At 45.4% G+C, this 19,212-nt stretch overlaps 1 protein-coding gene across 3 annotated transcripts in view; it reads right to left on the minus strand.

Moving 5' to 3' along the window:
* The window catches only part of aatkb (apoptosis-associated tyrosine kinase b), a 40,989-nt gene that overhangs the window by 5,830 nt on the left and 15,947 nt on the right, over positions 1-19,212 (minus strand). Inside the window, exons 2-10 of one of the 3 annotated variants that reach the window (XM_061033360.1) lie at positions 18,286-18,419; positions 9,838-9,979; positions 4,714-4,793; positions 3,936-4,054; positions 3,297-3,384; positions 1,927-2,060; positions 1,431-1,515; positions 1,140-1,261; positions 131-280 (exon numbers count right to left, since the gene is read on the minus strand). In XM_061033360.1, the coding sequence (XP_060889343.1) occupies positions 131-280; positions 1,140-1,261; positions 1,431-1,515; positions 1,927-2,060; positions 3,297-3,384; positions 3,936-4,054; positions 4,714-4,793; positions 9,838-9,979; positions 18,286-18,419 (1,054 nt within the window). Of the gene's footprint in view, positions 1-130; positions 281-1,139; positions 1,262-1,430; positions 1,516-1,926; positions 2,061-3,296; positions 3,385-3,935; positions 4,055-4,713; positions 4,794-6,910; positions 7,933-9,837; positions 9,980-11,047; positions 11,457-18,285; positions 18,420-19,212 lie in introns of those variants that run through there. The other 2 variants (XM_061033361.1, XM_061033362.1) reach the window with 2 other exon arrangements.

Consider the following 19,212-nt stretch of genomic DNA (forward strand, 5'->3'; position numbering starts at 1 on the left):
GCATAAAAATTAGCAGTAGAAATAAAAATCCAATCGGAGGAACTTAATTGTATATATTCTGTATATATTGTTTTTTCGGGTGTTAAATTTGTCAAAGGTGTTTCTTTATGTGTTTCTGTGTGTGGCTCACCAGCGCTCAGCCAGGGGAACTTTTAGTAGTGGTTTGGGCAGTCTCAGCTGCTGCTCCCTCACAGCGTAGGTCAGGACTTGTCTGTCAGAGTAGTGTCTGTACGGCTGATTTCCCAGCTCAAAAAGCTCCCAGATCGTCACACCAAGAGACCTGAGACAGAGGACAACATGGACCAATGAGAACAGTATCTGTCATTCTCCCTCTGTATGCATACTTTTTATAGTCCCTGAAATGTGTCTGCTTCTTTGCTGCCTTCCTGTTCAGAACATTATAAATGCACAGAAAGGTTTGTGTTAAACTTTTCATTCTTTTGCCCGTGTTTGGTTTATTCTGACATTTTATTACAGGTCCTGATAGAATTAAGTTGTTTTGGAAAGACTGCCTTCTGCTTGTGTAATTCCAGAATTTAGGGTTTATTGAAACTCAATAAAATGAAGAAAACGACTTTAAGATATTTTGCTGGGAGGCAAAACTCAAATCTGTCTTCAGTGTTTTGTTAGCAAGCACACCTAAGGATATCAATGTCTGTCCATAGTGTGCGTCCCTGTTTGGTACTGACATTTGTTAAAGGATAAATAGACTAAAGCTGTAGAATTGTGGTTTCTTTCGTAAAGTAGAATTTTTTTCTTTTTTCAGCATTAATCCAGAATTTACAAACTAAATATACAATAATAAAAATAAATAAAATACAAACAAATTGTGGCCAGCGCTGGTTCACTCCCCGAGTACTTGCCCTTTGGCAAGGAACCGAACCCCCGCCAGCTCAGGGACGCCCCCTTTATGTTGCCCCCCATGCTGACACGTCTTCTTCAATGCAGGTCTACAGGTCCTGTTTGTGCATGTGTGCGTAGCATCTCATCTCAATAACAGCATGTAAACCTGAGTTTACTTTGGGATTAATAAAATATATCAAATCAAATAAATAGATTACAGACAATTTGGGCACAACACACTTAACTTTGTTGTTTTTCTTAAAGCAATAGAACTAAACAAAGACTTTTATATTTACCACATGTTGCTCTGTTGGGTCTGCTCAGCCACCAGCAGGTTTCCATGCACATCATCCACCAGCTCTGGAGCAATCCAACGCAGCGGCACGTGCATCTGATCTGAGGTCAGGTAGTAATCATCCTGACAGGAAGGATCAACAGGTAACCCAAAGGAATCCCACTTTGGAATATACTTAATCTATTTCAGCAATAATCATTTAAATTGGACTAAATATGGTCCACCATAGCCAAACACTCACATAGTAGTACTCTTGTGTTTATTATGTTTTATTTCTGTCTGATAAACAGACCTTGTACTTGGTGTGGGACAGACCATAATCTCCGAGCTTCACTGAGACGTTAGCAGTCAACAAGCAGTTTCTCAAAGCCAGGTCACTGGTGACAAAGGGGTGGAGGGGTGGGGGGGGGGGGGGTGGGGGGGGTAAACAGCTGTTATTTATAATGCACTCATACAAACGTACAAAATTAGACCGGCAGAAGGAAAGTTATCAATGCCTGCATGGATAGTTGAAACTGAAAGTTCGTCTTTATTATGTACAGAAAGATGTAACTTAGAGTGTCTGTGAGAAATGTGCTGCAGACTGAGTGGAGCTCTGAACTGTTCTGGAGATGACGGTCAACGCCTGCAACAAAATCACTGATGCTGGAGTCTATAAAGAACACTCAGGCAGCACCAGGATATTGTTCCAGGAAACAACCAAGGAGCAAAAGATTTTTCAGATCATAGCAAGATACTAGCTTGACCTAGTGTTCATGTGTTGTTTAAAAGCAGAAATAGTTCAGTACCTATGTGTGAAGTTGTTCTTGTGCAGGTGTAAGAGTCCTGAGGCGATGTCACAGGCCATCCGCTGAAGAATAAGGGGCTCTGGGGTCATGGTCTCTGCAGTCCTGCAGCTTCGGAGGTAACCCTTCACATCACCCTGGATACAGCAAAGAAAAAGAATAAATATCTGTGCAATACAACCTCTGACCACTGGAGGGCAGCATTACCATTCCACTGTACCAATTGGGACCCAGAGTCATTTATTCCTTGTTGTATTTTGTGAATCTGGGCAGGGACATGCACAAGATCCACTGACAAACTTAGAGTCCTTGGTTGGCATGTTAAGCTGAAATGTTTGCAGACTGATTTAAATATGTAAAGCTCATCTGGTTGTTTTCGTCTCCTCAACAGAGCCTGCATGCTCCCACTCGAATGAATCAAACTTGAATTATTATAACAGACTTCTCGGGTGTATTTGAATATATTCTGTCAATGAAGAATGAAGAATCAACATTTGTATTCAACGCTTCAATTAAGAAAGTCTAACAGGGTGAAATAAATCACATTGTATTAGACAATTAAGACTTGATAGACTTCAAATCAAAGGAAACTTGTTTCAACGATGCCAAAAATGTCAACATTAATAAATCCTGACCTGATAAGTGATGTGTAACTGAGGCTGGATTAGTCGGAGGTGGTGTACTATGACATATTGGTGACTTTGAGCTTGCTTGCCAATAAACTTTACAGAATCTGCCAACAATGTGTTCATGGCCAAAAGTAAATATTAGAGGAAGTTCTTGATCCACTTAATGTAGATAATTATTAGAAAGATGTAACACAGACTTTGAAAGCAAAAGACTCCATGAGGTTACTCAGGATACAAATGGACAGGTTGTCCCAACTGCCCTTAGACATGCATAACAGGATAGAAACTATAAAGATGAATATACTTCCCCGACTCATATACCTATTTCAATCCTAGTTGAAGTTACTCCAAAACAATTTAATGAGTGGGATAAATGGATTTCAAGACTGATTTGGGGGTTAAAAGGCCAAGAATCCAATTTGAAATATTGCAATTGCACAAAGGAGGTTGATCCCTGCCATGCTTATCAGACAACTATAAAGCAGCACAACTAAGACCTTTAGCATGCTGCTGTAATCCACAGTATGCAGCAAAGTGGAAGCATCTGGAAACCTCACAGTTAGATATACCGCTACAATCCTTACTAGGCAGCAAACACCTACGAGAATTACCTTAAAAGTATAATTCAATGGACAAAAGATCCTCTCAGATCATCATTTTCACATATTCTGGGGCTGCCCAGTAATTCGGCCATACTTCATATGGTGATACTACATCACCTGTCCTGTGGGTTTGGATACTCACTAGCGGGCAAAACTCCATAACCAGGAGGTAAGGAGTGACCTCGGTGCACTGGGCCAAACAGTGCATCAGAGCAGGGTGCTGCAGGGTGCTGCAGAGGAGAGGAAGAACATGAGATGATCACACAGCAGACTGCAGAAGGTTAGATCTGAGCCTTTAATCATGCATATATAAATATATTAGTATAACACACAGTTTGATTGATAGTCATCAGAAAGCTAAACAAAAACAACATAAAAAGACTCTAAAGCTGAGAAATTATTTGTGCCACTGGACTCAAAGTTCCTGTGAGGAACCCCTGACTGTAAAGCCCCTCACTGAAAAGCCCCTCACTCTAAAGCCCCTCACTGTGCATCCTGACCTACTATTTTGGTAGCAGCTCGTTGTCAAGGAAACTAGGCCCCCAATTGCACCCTGCCTGGTGATCTATTTTCCCTCTAAATGCGAGCAACATTTGCAAAGTGAGCATTAGGCTGCATGGAAGAAGACTTGAAAGAAGTTCAAGTACAGGTCCACAACTTTAAAACTGAGGGTTCACTTCTTCAGTGAATGTGTCAGTTACCTACCCTAGTTACTTTACCATCACTGGCAGAAGGAGAACAGAAACACCAAAATGATAAGTATCTTGGTGTGTGTGTTTACCGGTAAGGCTGTGCTTCCTCCAGAAAGTGCATCTGCTCCTGAACACTGGCGCTAGATTTGAGCTCCTTCACCACCACCTGAGTGGTATTCAGGCCTGTGTTCACCTCCCCCAGCAGAACCTGAAACAGTACAGATAGAGGCATGTACACGCAGGGGAAAACGCATGAACATATAGACATTTACGCACACACACAAAACACATAAAGCATGGAGTAGGTAGGATTGTCACAGAAAGACAGACAAACAGAGACAGGGCAGCCATGCAAGAGTTCAACAAACACAAACACACCAACAGGTGGACATACCCAGTCAAGGTACAGAAGGAGGAGAGGATGGATGTGAATTCATGAATGAACAGTTTGAAAAGGAGAAAAACAGACACAGAAAGAGAGGGGCAGAGAATGACAACAACACGTTAACTGGTTGTAAAACAAGAAACCACATCACATGGCTCTGCCTGCAGAGGGGCGCTTCTACTAACATTTCCTCAGCGTTTCATTTGCTGTCAGGTGGTTAAGTTGGACAGGTGTGAGGAGAGCTGACATCAAAGGCACAGGGATTAGGAGGGCATTACGCACTCAGACTTTACAGATAACTCAGCATGTCGGCCATTTTTAACTGACTCGCCTTTAAACTCAGCCTGGATCGCAACAAACACTCAACATGCCTGATGTTAGTGTCACTGATGCTGCGTTTCATCTACCTGGCAGGTAGCTGCACGGACAGCAGGAGCAACTGTTAGAAACCCCTGAGAGAAGTTATGAAGATTGAAGCTTACCTTGCCAAACCAGCCATTTCCAATCTCTTTCAGGTAGAGCAGACTGTGGCGTCCGAGATCTGAGGCCTTCAGGAGCTGGACTGAACAGACAAAGAGAGCACAGGGTGTTACTGTGCTGACTTTGATCACATTGTGGTCTTTGCAAAGCCCTTTATTTGGAATATGAATCATCTTTCAATGTGGATTCATGTGCAAAGACATCTGATCTTTAGGAACAATCTCACCAAACATTCAGTCTGCATTCATTTCCAGGTAATTCCACATTACACACATATTGTAATAAAGTAATATTAATTATTCTAATTATTAAATAATTAGATACAAAAGGAGGGGGAAATGAATGGATGTTTGGAATTAAAGTCAGTATTTAAATACAACTAAACAGCATTCTAAAAAGCGTTTGAAGTGAACCTCTTTCCACTCAGTGATACGAGTGAAAATAGTTTTTCAGCGATCTTAGTGAGTTTGGTCCACACAGAGATCCAAACAGCGCCGCCTACTGAAGGCTTTCTCTGTTTGTTCCATCATAACAATGAAGTTCTCTCTATTTGGGTTTGCAATTTTCTGCAGTTTTATGTTTTGTTGTCTAAAGTCATCAAAGTTTTCAACCTTACTCCCAACATGTCTGAGATCAAAGAAAACATTATCATGGCTGCTCGACGCTCAACTCATAAAACCAAAGAATACTGAAAAACACTTTTCTTCCATGTTTCATTGGCACAAGATCTAGAGACTCAGGGCCAGATTTACTAAAGGTTTGCGTGTCTTATATGCGTGTTTGTATTTAACACCTTTGAAAAGAACGTGCTAACCCAAGAGAGCAGTGTTACACACAACAGACTGCTGTTATTGAAGTTAGGAGGAGACATAGGCTCAACAAAAGAAGGCATAAAGATCGCATTTTTCCCCACGTGTGTTTACATGTTTCAAATGACAGAAAAATAAATGGCATGCATTTATTTTTTATTTGATTCAATATTCTAATCGTAAAAGAAGAGAAACACCATGATTAAACTACAGGCTGTTGTTGCCATATATCCAAAGAAAACTGAACATTCACAGCCTCTGAATTCTATGGAATTTCAACATTGACATTTATTTCTTCCTATTTCCCTCTTTTCACCAACATTATATTTTAAACTGAGGATTTCCTTTTTCTCAGGTTGCGCGTCTCTCCCCCATCTCGCCCCCTCCGGTGTGCTCCTCTCCATAATGCGCTCGTCTCCTCCCTCTAAAGCTGCTGCTGATACTCTGTAGGACGCTTGGATTGGGGGACCTCTCCACTGTTTGTACCCCCGTCTTCAATACCTTTTATCAGGTCATTTATGTCTGATCAGACACAGCGCCCGGTCCACAGAGGACACAGCTCACACCTCCTGCTCAATGTATGACACTTCATTCTTAAGATTAAGAGAAGAAGAGGGAGGCCCTGTTTAATGTATGACACTTCATTCTTAAGATTAAGAGAAGAAGAAGAGGGAGGCCCTGTTTAATGTATGACACTTCATTCTTTAGATTAAGGGAAAGAGAGGCCCTGTTTAATGCAGAGGTTAATTACAGTTTCTTTGTAATATTCAGATTTATCTCCTATAACTAGAAAGTATTGTGTGTTTATTTGCCTCTCTCACTGATACCTATTTTGCGCTTGCAGTCATCCTGCTTTCTGTCCAAACTCTCTGTGATGTAAACCAGTAGAACAACCTAACTTAAATAGCTCCGCCTCCACAAGGTTTGCACCTGGTGTCATTCACGCAAATTTTCTTAGAATTTCTTAGTAGATCACCTGCAAAACGCCAACCAACCAAACGTGCAAACTTTTGGAGTGAACACGCAATTTATTACTCTTTAATTGGGAGCTTAGTAAATCTGGCCCTCAGTAGATATGTTTTTCTATTTATTATGAAGCTGACTGACAGCGTGAAAACTCACCATGTTAGGATTCTTAGGACACACACACACACGTCATGATTCATTTGATGAGTTAATACAAACTAGCAAAGGGACTCAAACGCCTCACAACGAGATTAAAAGATAGACTAGAGTATTAATAAAGATCAGATTCCAAAATGAGGTTGGGACGATGATTGACTACAGACGTTTAAACGATAATTTGTGACACAGAAAACCCAGCCCGTCCTCACTTACATGAATCAAAGCTGAATACAAAGACCACAAATGTAAGCGTAACATAACGCACCACATGCAGGTTGTTAAGAGGCATCTGTAGAATCCATCGTCCGGCCCACCGATTGGTTGTAAGCCTTTCTCAAAGGAAATAACCGAACATGCCAGTGGACGTTAACCATGTTTACACAGTTAACTAATTCATCCGGCTCTGGCACCAAGCTGTCCCACCGTCCTTCTGCCCCATGATGCATCTCTGTCAGCATGATGACCTGAGTCCTTCCTGCCTTCTGCACACGCCCGACAGACCATCCCGTCCCAGCTCAAGTGAAACAGGACTGATGGCAGCAGTTCTTCCCCTCCATCCCTTTCTTTCTCCTTTGTGTCTCCCACGACGACGCTTTCAGACAAACACATCTTTGTGGTGCTGTCGTCCCTCTCCAGACAAACACACAGTCCTGTTACTGTGTGGAGGCCATATTGGATGCCCCCGTCTCCTTCCCCAGGCTGGTCATTCCTGACACCCACTCACGCTCTCTCCGGCCTGAAGCAGAATAAGCTCCATTGTCTGTGTGTGTAGGGCAGCATGGCACCAGTTAGGACCAGTTAGTGGGCTCACACTGGGACTATTATCCAGCAGCTCCGAGGAGATAACAGTGGAAGGCATTGGGTCCCGCCTCCTCCATCATGGAGACCTCAAATATTCCTAATATATATATATATATATACGACTCCTACATTTCAATGATGGACCAATGAGACGCCAGATGTTCAGACTACTTCTGAAATCTCTGGTTCTTTATGTTTTAGTTTTTTACTGAGAAGAGAATGAAAGGTTTCTGTGTGTGTGTCTGTGTGTGTGTGTGTGTGTGTCTGTGTGTGTGTGTGTGTGTGTGTCTGTGGGTGTGTGTGTGTGTGTGTCTGTGTGTGTGTGTGTGTGTGTGTGTGTGTGTCTGTGGGTGTGTGTGTGTGTGTGTGTGTGTGTGTGTGTCTGTGTGTGTGTCTGTGTGTGTGTGTGTGTCTGTGGGTGTGTGTGTGTGTGTGTGTGTGTGTGTGTGTGTGTGTGTGTGTGTGTGTGTGTGTTTGTGTGTGTGTGTGTGTGTGTGTGCGTGTCTCTGTGTGTGTGTTTGTGCGTGTGTGTGTGCGTGTGTGTGTGTGTGTGTTTGTGCGTGTGTGTGTGTGTGTGTGTGTCTGTGTGTGTGGATGTGTGTGTGTGTGCGTGTGTGTGTGTGTAACAGGGATGTGAGTTAGGGGTTAAGTGTGTGTTTCCCTGGAGGTGTAGCTCCTCCCTCGTCTCCTCTGATTGGGTGTGAGTCTTTGCAGTTCTGAACAGCTGTATCAGGGCGGCTCCTGCACTGGGACCACGAGCTCTTACAGTACTAATGTGTCATAAAAGGAGCTTCACATTCACTCAATCCCTCAACAAGCTCAGAGTCAGCTGTTTCTAATCTCAGACATCCATTAAAATGTTGCTTTCAGGGGAAATTAGATATTTTGAAACCCAGGCATTGTTTTTCAAAATAAAGCCCTGAGTCTCAATGACGTTTTTCTCTTCACTCTCTCTCCACAACAAGCTTTTACAACTGAACCTACACAGCATCCAATCACAGTACAGCGTTTACCAATGACAGGCTCAGATCGATTAATGTCACCCTGACACAGAAAGGATCTCTTGTTTAATCACCAGTGTGTTACTACTGGCATAAAGCCATTCACACTATTCATTCAGTTATTTGGACCCTGAAACATTTGTGAACGCGCCCCGGGTCAGTCTGTCAGACCCGGGCCCCGGGTCTCTACTGTTGAATGACCTGAAGAACTTGATCACCCTGTACAGCACTTCCACCTTCCCTAACCCCCCACTGTGTAAATCACTTCCACTTCAACAACAGTCTCAGACAGCTAATAGAAAAGAAGCAGACTATGATAGGCCTGTGATGATGTCAGTGGGCGGGGCTGTCAGTGGGCGGGGCTGTGACCTCTGCATCTGGTTTTTATCATTCTCAGAGGACACATCATCTGAGAGGAGCAGCAAGAAGAGACTCCTCCTACGAGGTAATACTGATAATGTTTCCTGTTTCTCTGTTCCTCTGAACTTCTATCTGATGCTTCTTATAGTCTCACAGCGTGAAACGTTTCTCAGGCAGCATCCGCCCGTTAGCAACAACGAGCGCCACTGTCACATCTCAGCAGAAGCAGAGGACGAGGAATATTTCCACTGCGTGCCTCACATTCCTTCATGCAACAGTGAGGCCGCCTGGACATGATTATACAACAGGCAGATGTTTAGAGCACAGAGTTCATTCTGGACCTGCCGGGAGGGATTGTGGGAAAGGTGGAGGCCCAGCTGACCGAGGCCAGCATCAGGGCGGCGCTCACTCTGGGGAAAAAACGCTTTCCTCACTCTGACATTCCTCTCTTGAAATGTTCTTGGGCGTGTAAAGCTCGACAAAGCCGTCGCAAGGTTTTCATCAGTTTGCAGAAAACGACTGAAGGCGTTAAAAGCAAAGCGCCAATAAAGCGTCAACAATGATGTCATGATCTTTAGCACGCCACCCATCTTATTTTATATCTTCTTTCAACAGCAGGGGGGGGGGCTCAATGTTCACTAAGTTTAATCGGGGGGCGTGGGGGGGTCTAAATGTAGTCCTGGGGTAGAAGATCTAATCCTAACTAAGACCCTGCTAAGGGTTCTGTACTTTCTAAAGGTCCAGGAACTTTTGACAACAGGGCATGCAGCCCCTGCAGAGCTGAATGTCTCTGATTGGTCAGTCACAGCAGGGTGTTAGATCGCCCACTGTGTTTAAAAGAAGCTGAAAGCCCATTGTGCCCCCCCCCCCCCCCCTTATAGAACAAATGAACGAAAATAAAAATAGAAATAAATAGAAAAGCAGCTGAAACAACTGAAAGGTTGCTTTTAAATGTTAAATGGAGGGTAACCCTAACCCCTAACCCCTAACCCCTTACCCCTAACCCAGCTTCAGGTGGATATTGGCTCACCTGATCGAGAAGGTTGCTTGGCGACTGGTAGGGACACCTCTGTGAGCGGCAGGATGTAGACGTCCGGGCTGCCCTGGGAGGCCGGCGAGGCCAAAGTGGACATGTCTGCATGGTATTCCTCGCCGTCCACATTCTTGAATTCCTGAAAAACAGATGAACACGAGGAAGTCTTCTTTACTCGCTGTTTTCCAAACGGCATGAGAGATGACGTTTTTCATGAAATACAGTTTTTTAGACTAATTCCATTAAAAAGGTCAAAGGTCATGTAAGTAAACTGGTTGTGTATCAGGTCACAGGATGTGTATGATTAGATCTGAGGATCTCATCCAAGCGGTCCTGGACCCTGAAATGGGTTGGAACATCACAGAGTGTAGATGTAGAAGCAGACCCTGGTACAGAGCGCTCATCGTGCAGTACTCCGTTAACCCCCCGGTCAAAGACCCTAAGCCTAACCTGTTAACCCCCCCATCAAAGACCTTTAACCAAACCCTAAAACATAAACTAAATGCTAAATGATTTAATCAGAATACGACACAGGTGCAGTTTGTCAAAGAGCTGAAGGCACAGCGTCAGGTGACATCAGCAGGTCAGGTGCATGGTGGGTAACCCTGACCCTAACCCGGTTCAGGTGTACGGTGGGGTCAGTGACACTCTAACTCTGGACGTCAGACTAAAAGTCTGTGAGAGCTGGAGAAGAGCAGAGTCCAGATACTGGAAAACTGTGACCTGCTGCAGCCCTGAGTAACACACACACATTCACACAAACACACACACACACACACACACACACACACACACACACACACACACACACGTTAACGGTCTCAAATAAGAGAAATAAAAAACATATTTGTTATTTACTCATGAATGAATCCTTTAAAAAAAATACATAAAAACAACTTTTAATTAAAGTCTCTTCTCCTAAGACCCCTAACCTGTCAGATAACTCCTAAGACCCCTAACCTGTCAGATAACTCCTAAGACCCCTAACCTGTCAGATAACTCCTAAGACCCCTAAACCATCAGATAACTCCTAAGACCCCTAACCTGTCAGATAACTCCTAAGACCCCTAACCTGTCAGATAACTCCTAAGACCCCTAACCCATCATAAAGGAGTGGCTGAGAGTCCCACAGATCTTAAGTCTCCCTTTACATCTTTTCATATGTATTTCTTTCTAACCAATCAGCTGACAGACCTCAGCAGCTTACCTTTCCTCATCAGGTGAGGCCGACGTGTCAAATGCAGCTGACCGCATCTCCACGCCATTCTGTCTTTCTCACACTCACATAAATACCCACACACACCGACCCCCGTGGCCCCCCCAGGGTCCTGTTTAAAAGACGGCTGCAGTGGCAGGAGGAGCGGCTCGTCGTGGTGCAGAGAGGACGATGAAGACGCTGATCAGTGAGCGTCCAAAGATCTGCTGAGGACGGAGCGACGGAGGGAGAGAAAACAAGCAGACGGGGGACAGGAAGTGGGAGGAGCCTCTCCCACTTCACAGAAGAAGTGAGCGGGGGGGTCTCACATACTCTACATGTGACATCATTCGGTCTCTTCCTCTCTCTCTCTCGCTCCCCCAAAAGCCAACAAACATCTGCTGGGCAGCCCCCCTCCCCGCAACACACACACACACACAAACACACACACGCTAACACACATACACACACACACACACACACACACACACACACACACACACGCTAACACACATACACACACACACAGTAACACACACACACTAAAACATAAACACACACACACTAACACACACACATACTAAGAAAAACACACAAAAAACACACACACTCATAACAGCGAGAGCAGGACAACTCGCCCTCATAACAGCGAGTGCAGGACAACTCGCCCTCATAACAGCGAGAGGACAACTCGCCCTCATAACAGCGAGAGCAGGACAACTCGCCCTCATAACAGCGAGAGGACAACTCGCCCTCATAACAGCAAGAGCAGGACAACTCGCCCTCATAACAGCAAGAGCAGGACAACTTGCCCTCATAACAGCGAGAGGACAACTCGCCCTCATGGCAGCGAGAGAAGGACAACTCGCCCTTATAACAGCGAGAGAAGGACAACTCGCCCTCATAACAGCAAGAGCAGGACAACTTGCCCTCATAACAGCGAGAGGACAACTCGCCCTCATAACAGCGAGAGCAGGACAACTCGCCCTCATAACAGCGAGAGGACAACTCGCCCTCATAACAGCAAGAGCAGGACAACTCGCCCTCATAACAGCAAGAGCAGGACAACTTGCCCTCATAACAGCGAGAGGACAACTCGCCCTCATGGCAGCGAGAGAAGGACAACTCGCCCTTATAACAGCGAGAGAAGGACAACTCGCCCTCATAACAGCAAGAGCAGGACAACTTGCCCTCATAACAGCGAGAGGACAACTCGCCCTCATAACCTGTATCAACCTGTATTTGGACCCAATCCCAACCAAGCTGTTTAAGGAAGTCTTTCCCTTAGTTAGCAACTCCATATTAGATATGATCAATATGTCTTTACTGGCAGGCTATGTACCCCAGGCATTTAAAGTAGTGGTAATCAAACCTCTACTTAAAAAACCTACTCTAGATTCAGGAACTCTGGCTAACTACAGGCCTATATCCAACCTTCCTTTTATCTCAAAGATCCTGGAGAAGGTGGTAGCTAAACAGCTGTGTGACTTTCTCCATGACAACAGTTTATTTGAGGAGTTTCAGTCAGGATTTAGAGTCCACCATAGCACTGAGACTGCACTAGTTAAAGTTACAAACGATCTACTTCTAGCTTCAGACAGGGGACTTCTGCCTGTGCTCGTCTTGTTAGATCTTAGTGCTGCTTTTGACACCATTGACCATCGGATCCTGTTGTACAGACTGGAGCATTTGCTTGGAATTACAGGGACTGCTTTAAGTTGGTTTGAATCCTACTTATCAGACCGATCTCAGTTTGTACATGTTAATGATGAGTCCTCTATGCACACTAAAGTTTGCCATGGAGTCCCACAAGGTTCAGTGCTTGGACCAATTCTTTTTACATTATATATGCTTCCTCTGGGAAATATTATGAGGAAACACTCCATACAGTTTCATTGTTATGCAGATGATACTCAGCTTTATGTATCAATGAAGCCCGATGGTACCAGTCAGTTATGTCAGCTAGAAACGTGCCTTAAGGACGTTAGGACCTGGATGACCAGAAATGTTTTGCTACTTAACTCAGACAAGACTGAAGTTATTGTGCTAGGCCCTAAGAACCTCAGAGAGACTTTTTCTAGTGATTTGACTGTCCTTAATGACATCAGCCTGGCATCTAGCACCACTGTTAGGAATCTAGGAGTTCTTTTTGATCAAGATATGTCTTTTAGCTCTCACATCAGGCAAGTTTCAAGAACAGCCTACTTTCACCTTCGTAATATATCCAAGATCAGGAATATCCTGTCGCAAAGTGATGCAGAAAAACTAGTTCATGCATTTGTTACCTCCAGACTGGATTATTGTAACTCTCTTTTGTCAGGGTGCTCTGGCAAATCTCTAAAGACTCTTCAACTGGTCCAGAATGCTGCAGCTCATGTACTGACCAGAACTAGGAAGAGGGACCACATTACTCCTGTTTTGGCTTCTCTGCACTGGCTCCCTATACAGCCTAGAATAGAATTCAAGATCCTTCTTCTCACCTACAAAGCTCTAAATGGCCAGGCACCATCTTACCTGAAGGAGCTACTAGTGCCGTACTGTCCCTCGAGAGCGTTGCGGTCCCGGAGTGCAGGCCTGCTGGTGGTACCTACAGTCTCCAAGTGTACTATGGGGGGTAAAGCCTTCAGTTATCGGGCTCCTCTCCTCTGGAACCGCCTTCCAGCCGGGGTCCGGGAGGCAGACACAGTCTGTATTTTTAAGAATAGACTTAAAACTTTCCTTTTTGATAAACCTTATAGTTAGGGCTGGTGCTGGTGTAGACCAGCTCTTAGTTATGTTGCTATAGGCTTAGACTACTGGGGGAACTGGCACCCTGAGCTCCTCTCTCTCTCTCTCTCTCTCTCTCTCTCTCTCTCTGTGCATATACAGTACATCATATTACTGCATGTATCTATCTATAAATCTCAGTCACTAACCACCTACCTTCCTGGGAGCTCTTGAGCCCTCCTAGGCTCCTCAAGATTGTCGGTTGACGGCTTGCCAGAACTCCCGCATCTTATACCATCTCTCCCCCTATCCATTTCCAAGCCCGGCGCAGTCTAGACCTGTTAAGACTGTTTTCGAGCCGGGGATCCGGCCGAAGATTTCTGCCTTTTAATAAGGCAGTTTTTTCTTACCACTGTAACTTTTGCTGCTTTGCTAAAGTGCTCATGATGGATAGGCCGGATCTTTGTAACATAACAATAAGTAAGGTCTTTTACCTGCTTTTTGTAACATAACAATGAGTAAGGTCTTTTACCTGCTTTTTGTAACATAACAATGAGTAAGGTCTTTTTACCTGCTTTTTGTAACATAGCAATAAGTAAGGTCTTTTACCTGCTTTTTGTAACATAGCAATAAGTAAGGTCTTTTACCTGCTTTTTGTAACATAGCAATAAGTAAGGTCTTTTACCTGCTTTTTGTAACATAGCAATAAGTAAGGTCTTTTACCTGCTTTTTGTAACATAACAATGAGTAAGGTCTTTTACCTGCTTTTTGTAACATAACAATGAGTAAGGTCTTTTTACCTGCTTTTTGTAACATAGCAATAAGTAAGGTCTTTTACCTGCTTTTTGTAACATAACAATGAGTAAGGTCTTTTACCTGCTTTTTGTAACATAACAATGAGTAAGGTCTTTTACCTGCTTTTTGTAACATAACAATGAGTAAGGTCTTTTACCTGCTTTATGTAACATAACAATGAGTAAGGTCTTTTACCTGCTTTTTGTAACATAACAATGAGTAAGGTCTTTTACCTGCTTTTTGTAACATAACAATGAGTAAGGTCTTTTACCTGCTTTTTGTAACATAACAATGAGTAAGGTCTTTTACCTGCTTTATGTAACATAACAATGAGTAAGGTCTTTTACCTGCTTTTTGTAACATAACAATGAGTAAGGTCTTTTACCTGCTTTTTGTAACATAACAATGAGTAAGGTCTTTTTACCTGCTTTTTGTAACATAACAATGAGTAAGGTATTTTACCTGCTCTTTTGTAATGTTAACAGACAATGAGTAAGGTATTTTACCTGCTTCTTGTAAAGTGTCTCGAGATAACACTTGTTATGAGTTGACGCTATACAAATAAAAATTGATTGATTGATTGATAACAGCAAGAGGACAACTCGCCCTCATAACAGCAAGAGCAGGACAACTCGCCCTTATAACAGCGAGAGGAGGACAACTCGCCCCTCATGACAGCGAGAGCAGGACGACTCGCCCTCATAACAGCGAGGGGAGGACAACTCGCCCTTATAACAGCGTGAGCAGGACAACTCGCCCTCATGACAGCGAGAGGAGGACAACTCGCCCTCATAACAGCGAGAGCAGGACGACTCGCCCTCATGACAGCGAGAGGAGGACAACTCGCCCTCATAACAGCGAGAGCAGGACAACTCGCCCTCATGACAGCGAGAGGAGGACGACTCGCCCTCATAACAGCAAGAGCAGGACAACTCGCCCTTATGACAGCGAGAGGAGGACGACTCGCCCTCATAACAGCGAGAGGACGACTCATCCTTATAACAGCGAGAGGAGGACAACTCGCCCTCATAACAGCGAGAGGAGGACGACTCGCCCTTCTGACAGCATGAGCAGGACGACTCGCCCTCATGACAGCGAGAGCAGGACGACTCGCCCTCATGACAACGAGAGGAGGACGACTCGCCCTCATGGCAGCGAGAGGAGGACGACTCGCCCTCATAATAGCGAGAGCAGGACAACTCGCCCTTATAACAGCGAGAGGAGGACAACTCGCCCTTATAACAGCTTGAGCAGAACAACTCGTCCTCGTGACAGCAAGGGAGGACGACTCTCCCTTATAACAGCGAGAGGAGGACGACTAGCCCTCATAACAATTAGGAGACAACTCGCCCTCATGACAGCGAGAGGAGGACGACTTGCCCTCATGACAGTGAGGGGAGGACAACTCGCCCTCATAACAGCGAGGGGAGGACGACTCGCCCTCATAACAGCGAGAGGAGGACTTGCCCTCAACAGCGAGAGGAGGACGACTCGCCCTCATAACAGTGAGAGGAGGACAACTCGCCCTTATAACAGCGAGGGGAGGACAACTCGCCCTCATAACAGCGAGGGGAGGACGACTCGCCCTCATAACAGCGAGAGGAGGACTTGCCCTCAACAGCGAGAGGAGGACGACTCGCCCTCATAACAGTGAGGGGAGGACAACTCGCCCTCATAACAGCGAGGGGAGGACGACTCGCCCTCATAACAGCGAGAGGAGGACGACTCGCCCTCATAACAGTGAGAGGAGGACAACTCGCCCTTATAACAGCGAGGGGAGGACAACTCGCCCTCATAACAGCGAGGGGAGGACGACTCGCCCTCATAACAGCGAGAGGAGGACAACTCGCCCTCATAACAGCGAGAGGAGGACTTGCCCTCAACAGCGAGAGGAGGACGACTCGCCCTCATAACAGTGAGAGGAGGACAACTCGCCCTTATAACAGCGAGGGGAGGACAACTCGCCCTCATAACAGCGAGGGGAGGACGACTCGCCCTCAACAGCGAGAGGAGGACGACTCGCCCTCATGACAGTGAGGGGAGGACAACTCGCCCTCATAACAGCGAGGGGAGGACGACTCGCCCTCATAACAGCGAGAGGAGGACTTGCCCTCAACAGCGAGAGGAGGACGACTCGCCCTCATAACAGTGAGGGGAGGACAACTCGCCCTCATAACAGCGAGGGGAGGACGACTCGCCCTCATAACAGCGAGAGGAGGACCTGCCCTCAACAGCGAGAGGAGGACGACTCGCCCTCATAACAGTGAGAGGAGGACAACTCGCCCTCATAACAGCGAGGGGAGGACAGCGAGGGGAGGACAACTCGCCCTCATAACAGCGAGGGGAGGACGACTCGCCCTCATAACAGCGAGAGGACAACTCGCCCTCATAACAGCGAGGGGAGGACAGCGAGGGGAGGACAACTCGCCCTCATAACAGCGAGGGGAGGACGACTCGCCCTCATAACAGCGAGAGCAGGACGACTCGCCCTCATAACAGCGAGAGGAGGAATTGCGTCCTCTTTTTTCCCCGTCTGTAATTCCCAGAGAGCTTTTCTCTCTCGTCTCCTCTTCTGGTGAAATCCCCTCTTCCTGCTCTGGGAGAGGCCATGTCTCGTTCCAGATGGCGCCCTGAGGCCGGATGCACAGAGGCCTCATGGGTATGCCCTTCCTCACGCCCTCGTGCCCTTTCTCCCCCTCCTCCCATCCTGGCCCCTCACTCAGACACACCCCGACACGTCCCAGCTGGGTGGTCCATCACGCCAATGATACAGCATATTTTCAAATGATGACAATTCCTTCCCTGCAGCCTTCAACAGCTCGAGAACACACACAGGTTTCCAGGGAGCAAACAGGAAGTTATGTAACACACTTCAGTTTCTTACCATGCCTTCGCAGATGAGAATTTAAAATAGGAAGGTGTGTGGGTGCAGGAGAACAAAATGATGACAGAAATGTTCCTGCAGGCAATCATACTTCCTTCATAATGAACCAACAGGAAGGAATACGCTGAAGAATAAGACATGCTAATTGGACGGTTTGATGAGTGCAGGATCACAGGAGAGGATTGGATCAGAGCGCGTTCAGTCTCTTCTGTGGAAACTTTGAGACGCCTCACATGCCGAAACAGACGTGAAGTACAAAGAGACGACTACTGTAAACATCTTTGATTTGTAGGTAACTTCCATGGGGCACTCGCAGTTAGTGACAGTCTAACCCATAGATATTTTGGCTGTGGTTTGTTTTAAGTGGCCTTAAAGAACTATTGAGATCTTACCCACAAGAGGGCGCTGTTTTCATTAGAGCTCAGAATCAGGGACCGTTTTTTGTTAGAAGAAACCTCCACGAGGGAATCAGTTTCAAACCAGTGGGAGTGAATTAAACCCATTTATACGCACTATTTATGTCCCAGTAAATTCATAGAGACAACCAGAAATACTGGAGCATGCACACTGCCTCCTTCATGACCTCTTTTCTCTGCTGCCTCGACCCATCTCAGCCTGCTGCTCAGAATCAGACTCTAAACAAACGACACAGGACGGTCTCTTTGCTTTATTATCACCGTCTGTTTTTCCACCCACTTCCCTTCAACATCTCCTCAGTGAGTCCTCGTGTCCTGAGTCCTCGTGTCCTTATTGATGTCTGAGGATTTTTTTTATAACCCTAACCCTGAAGCTACAGAGCATCTCTCTATGCAAGACTTCATCAAAGCTTTAGATGGTGTAATGAGCGTGCCTCGTATCTGCCCACCTTAAAGCCCAGTTTGCCCTTCTTGCAGCAGAGACACGCCAGCATGAGGAAGACGAAGGTGAAGAGGCACGAGAAGGAGATGGCCACCACAGCCAGGGACGACGACCACGACAGTTCACTCAGCGGAGCGCCATCTGTAGGACGAAGTTAAAGAAGAAAAGGATGTTAGCTGAAGCATAAAAAGACTCATGGATGTGATCAAATGCATATTAGAGGCTTGATTTCTGATCAGTTATGATCCCTAACCCTAACCTCCCAGACTGCTTTGAACAACCTCGCAGCTCTGCTCATTTATCACCTTCTGCTGCAAACACGGGTGACACTTAGTCAGCGAGCAGCTCCAACACTTTCAGGAAGTGAGGAAACATTTAAGCACGTGATTACAAACAGACGATTCAAATGATTCTTCTTTTTCAACTTTCTGACAATAAAAAGGAAATGGTTCTTAATTCTTCTTAATTTTCAGCTTGTTTGGTTATGAATTAAATAATATTTTTCTGACATTTTGATTAAAGTGACGGGATTTACTCCTCGCTGTCTGCACACCACTCTTCTTCAGCTACTGACGTCAAACAAGACAAGCCAAAAGCAGAAAGCGCCATCTGCTGGTTACAAAAGACTGTAACATTAAATATTTGTGTCAGAATAATTTTTTATTGTATCAAAACGTATGATTACATCTCAGCATGTGGAGTGACCGCTCACGGGTCAGGTAGGAGAGCAGCTCACAGCTCAGGTAAGAGAGAACAGCTCACAACTCAGGTAAGAGAACAGCTCACAGCTCAGGTAAGAGAGAACAGGTCAGGTAAGAGAACAGCTCACAGCTCAGGTAAGAGAACAGCTCACAGCTCAGGTAAGAGAACAGCTCAGGTAAGAGAACAGCTCGGGTAAGAGAACAGCTCACAGCTCAGGTAAGAGAACAGCTCA

This window comes from Labrus mixtus, unplaced genomic scaffold, assembly GCF_963584025.1.
Source record: "Labrus mixtus unplaced genomic scaffold, fLabMix1.1 SCAFFOLD_87, whole genome shotgun sequence".
Lineage (NCBI taxonomy): Eukaryota > Metazoa > Chordata > Actinopteri > Labriformes > Labridae > Labrus > Labrus mixtus.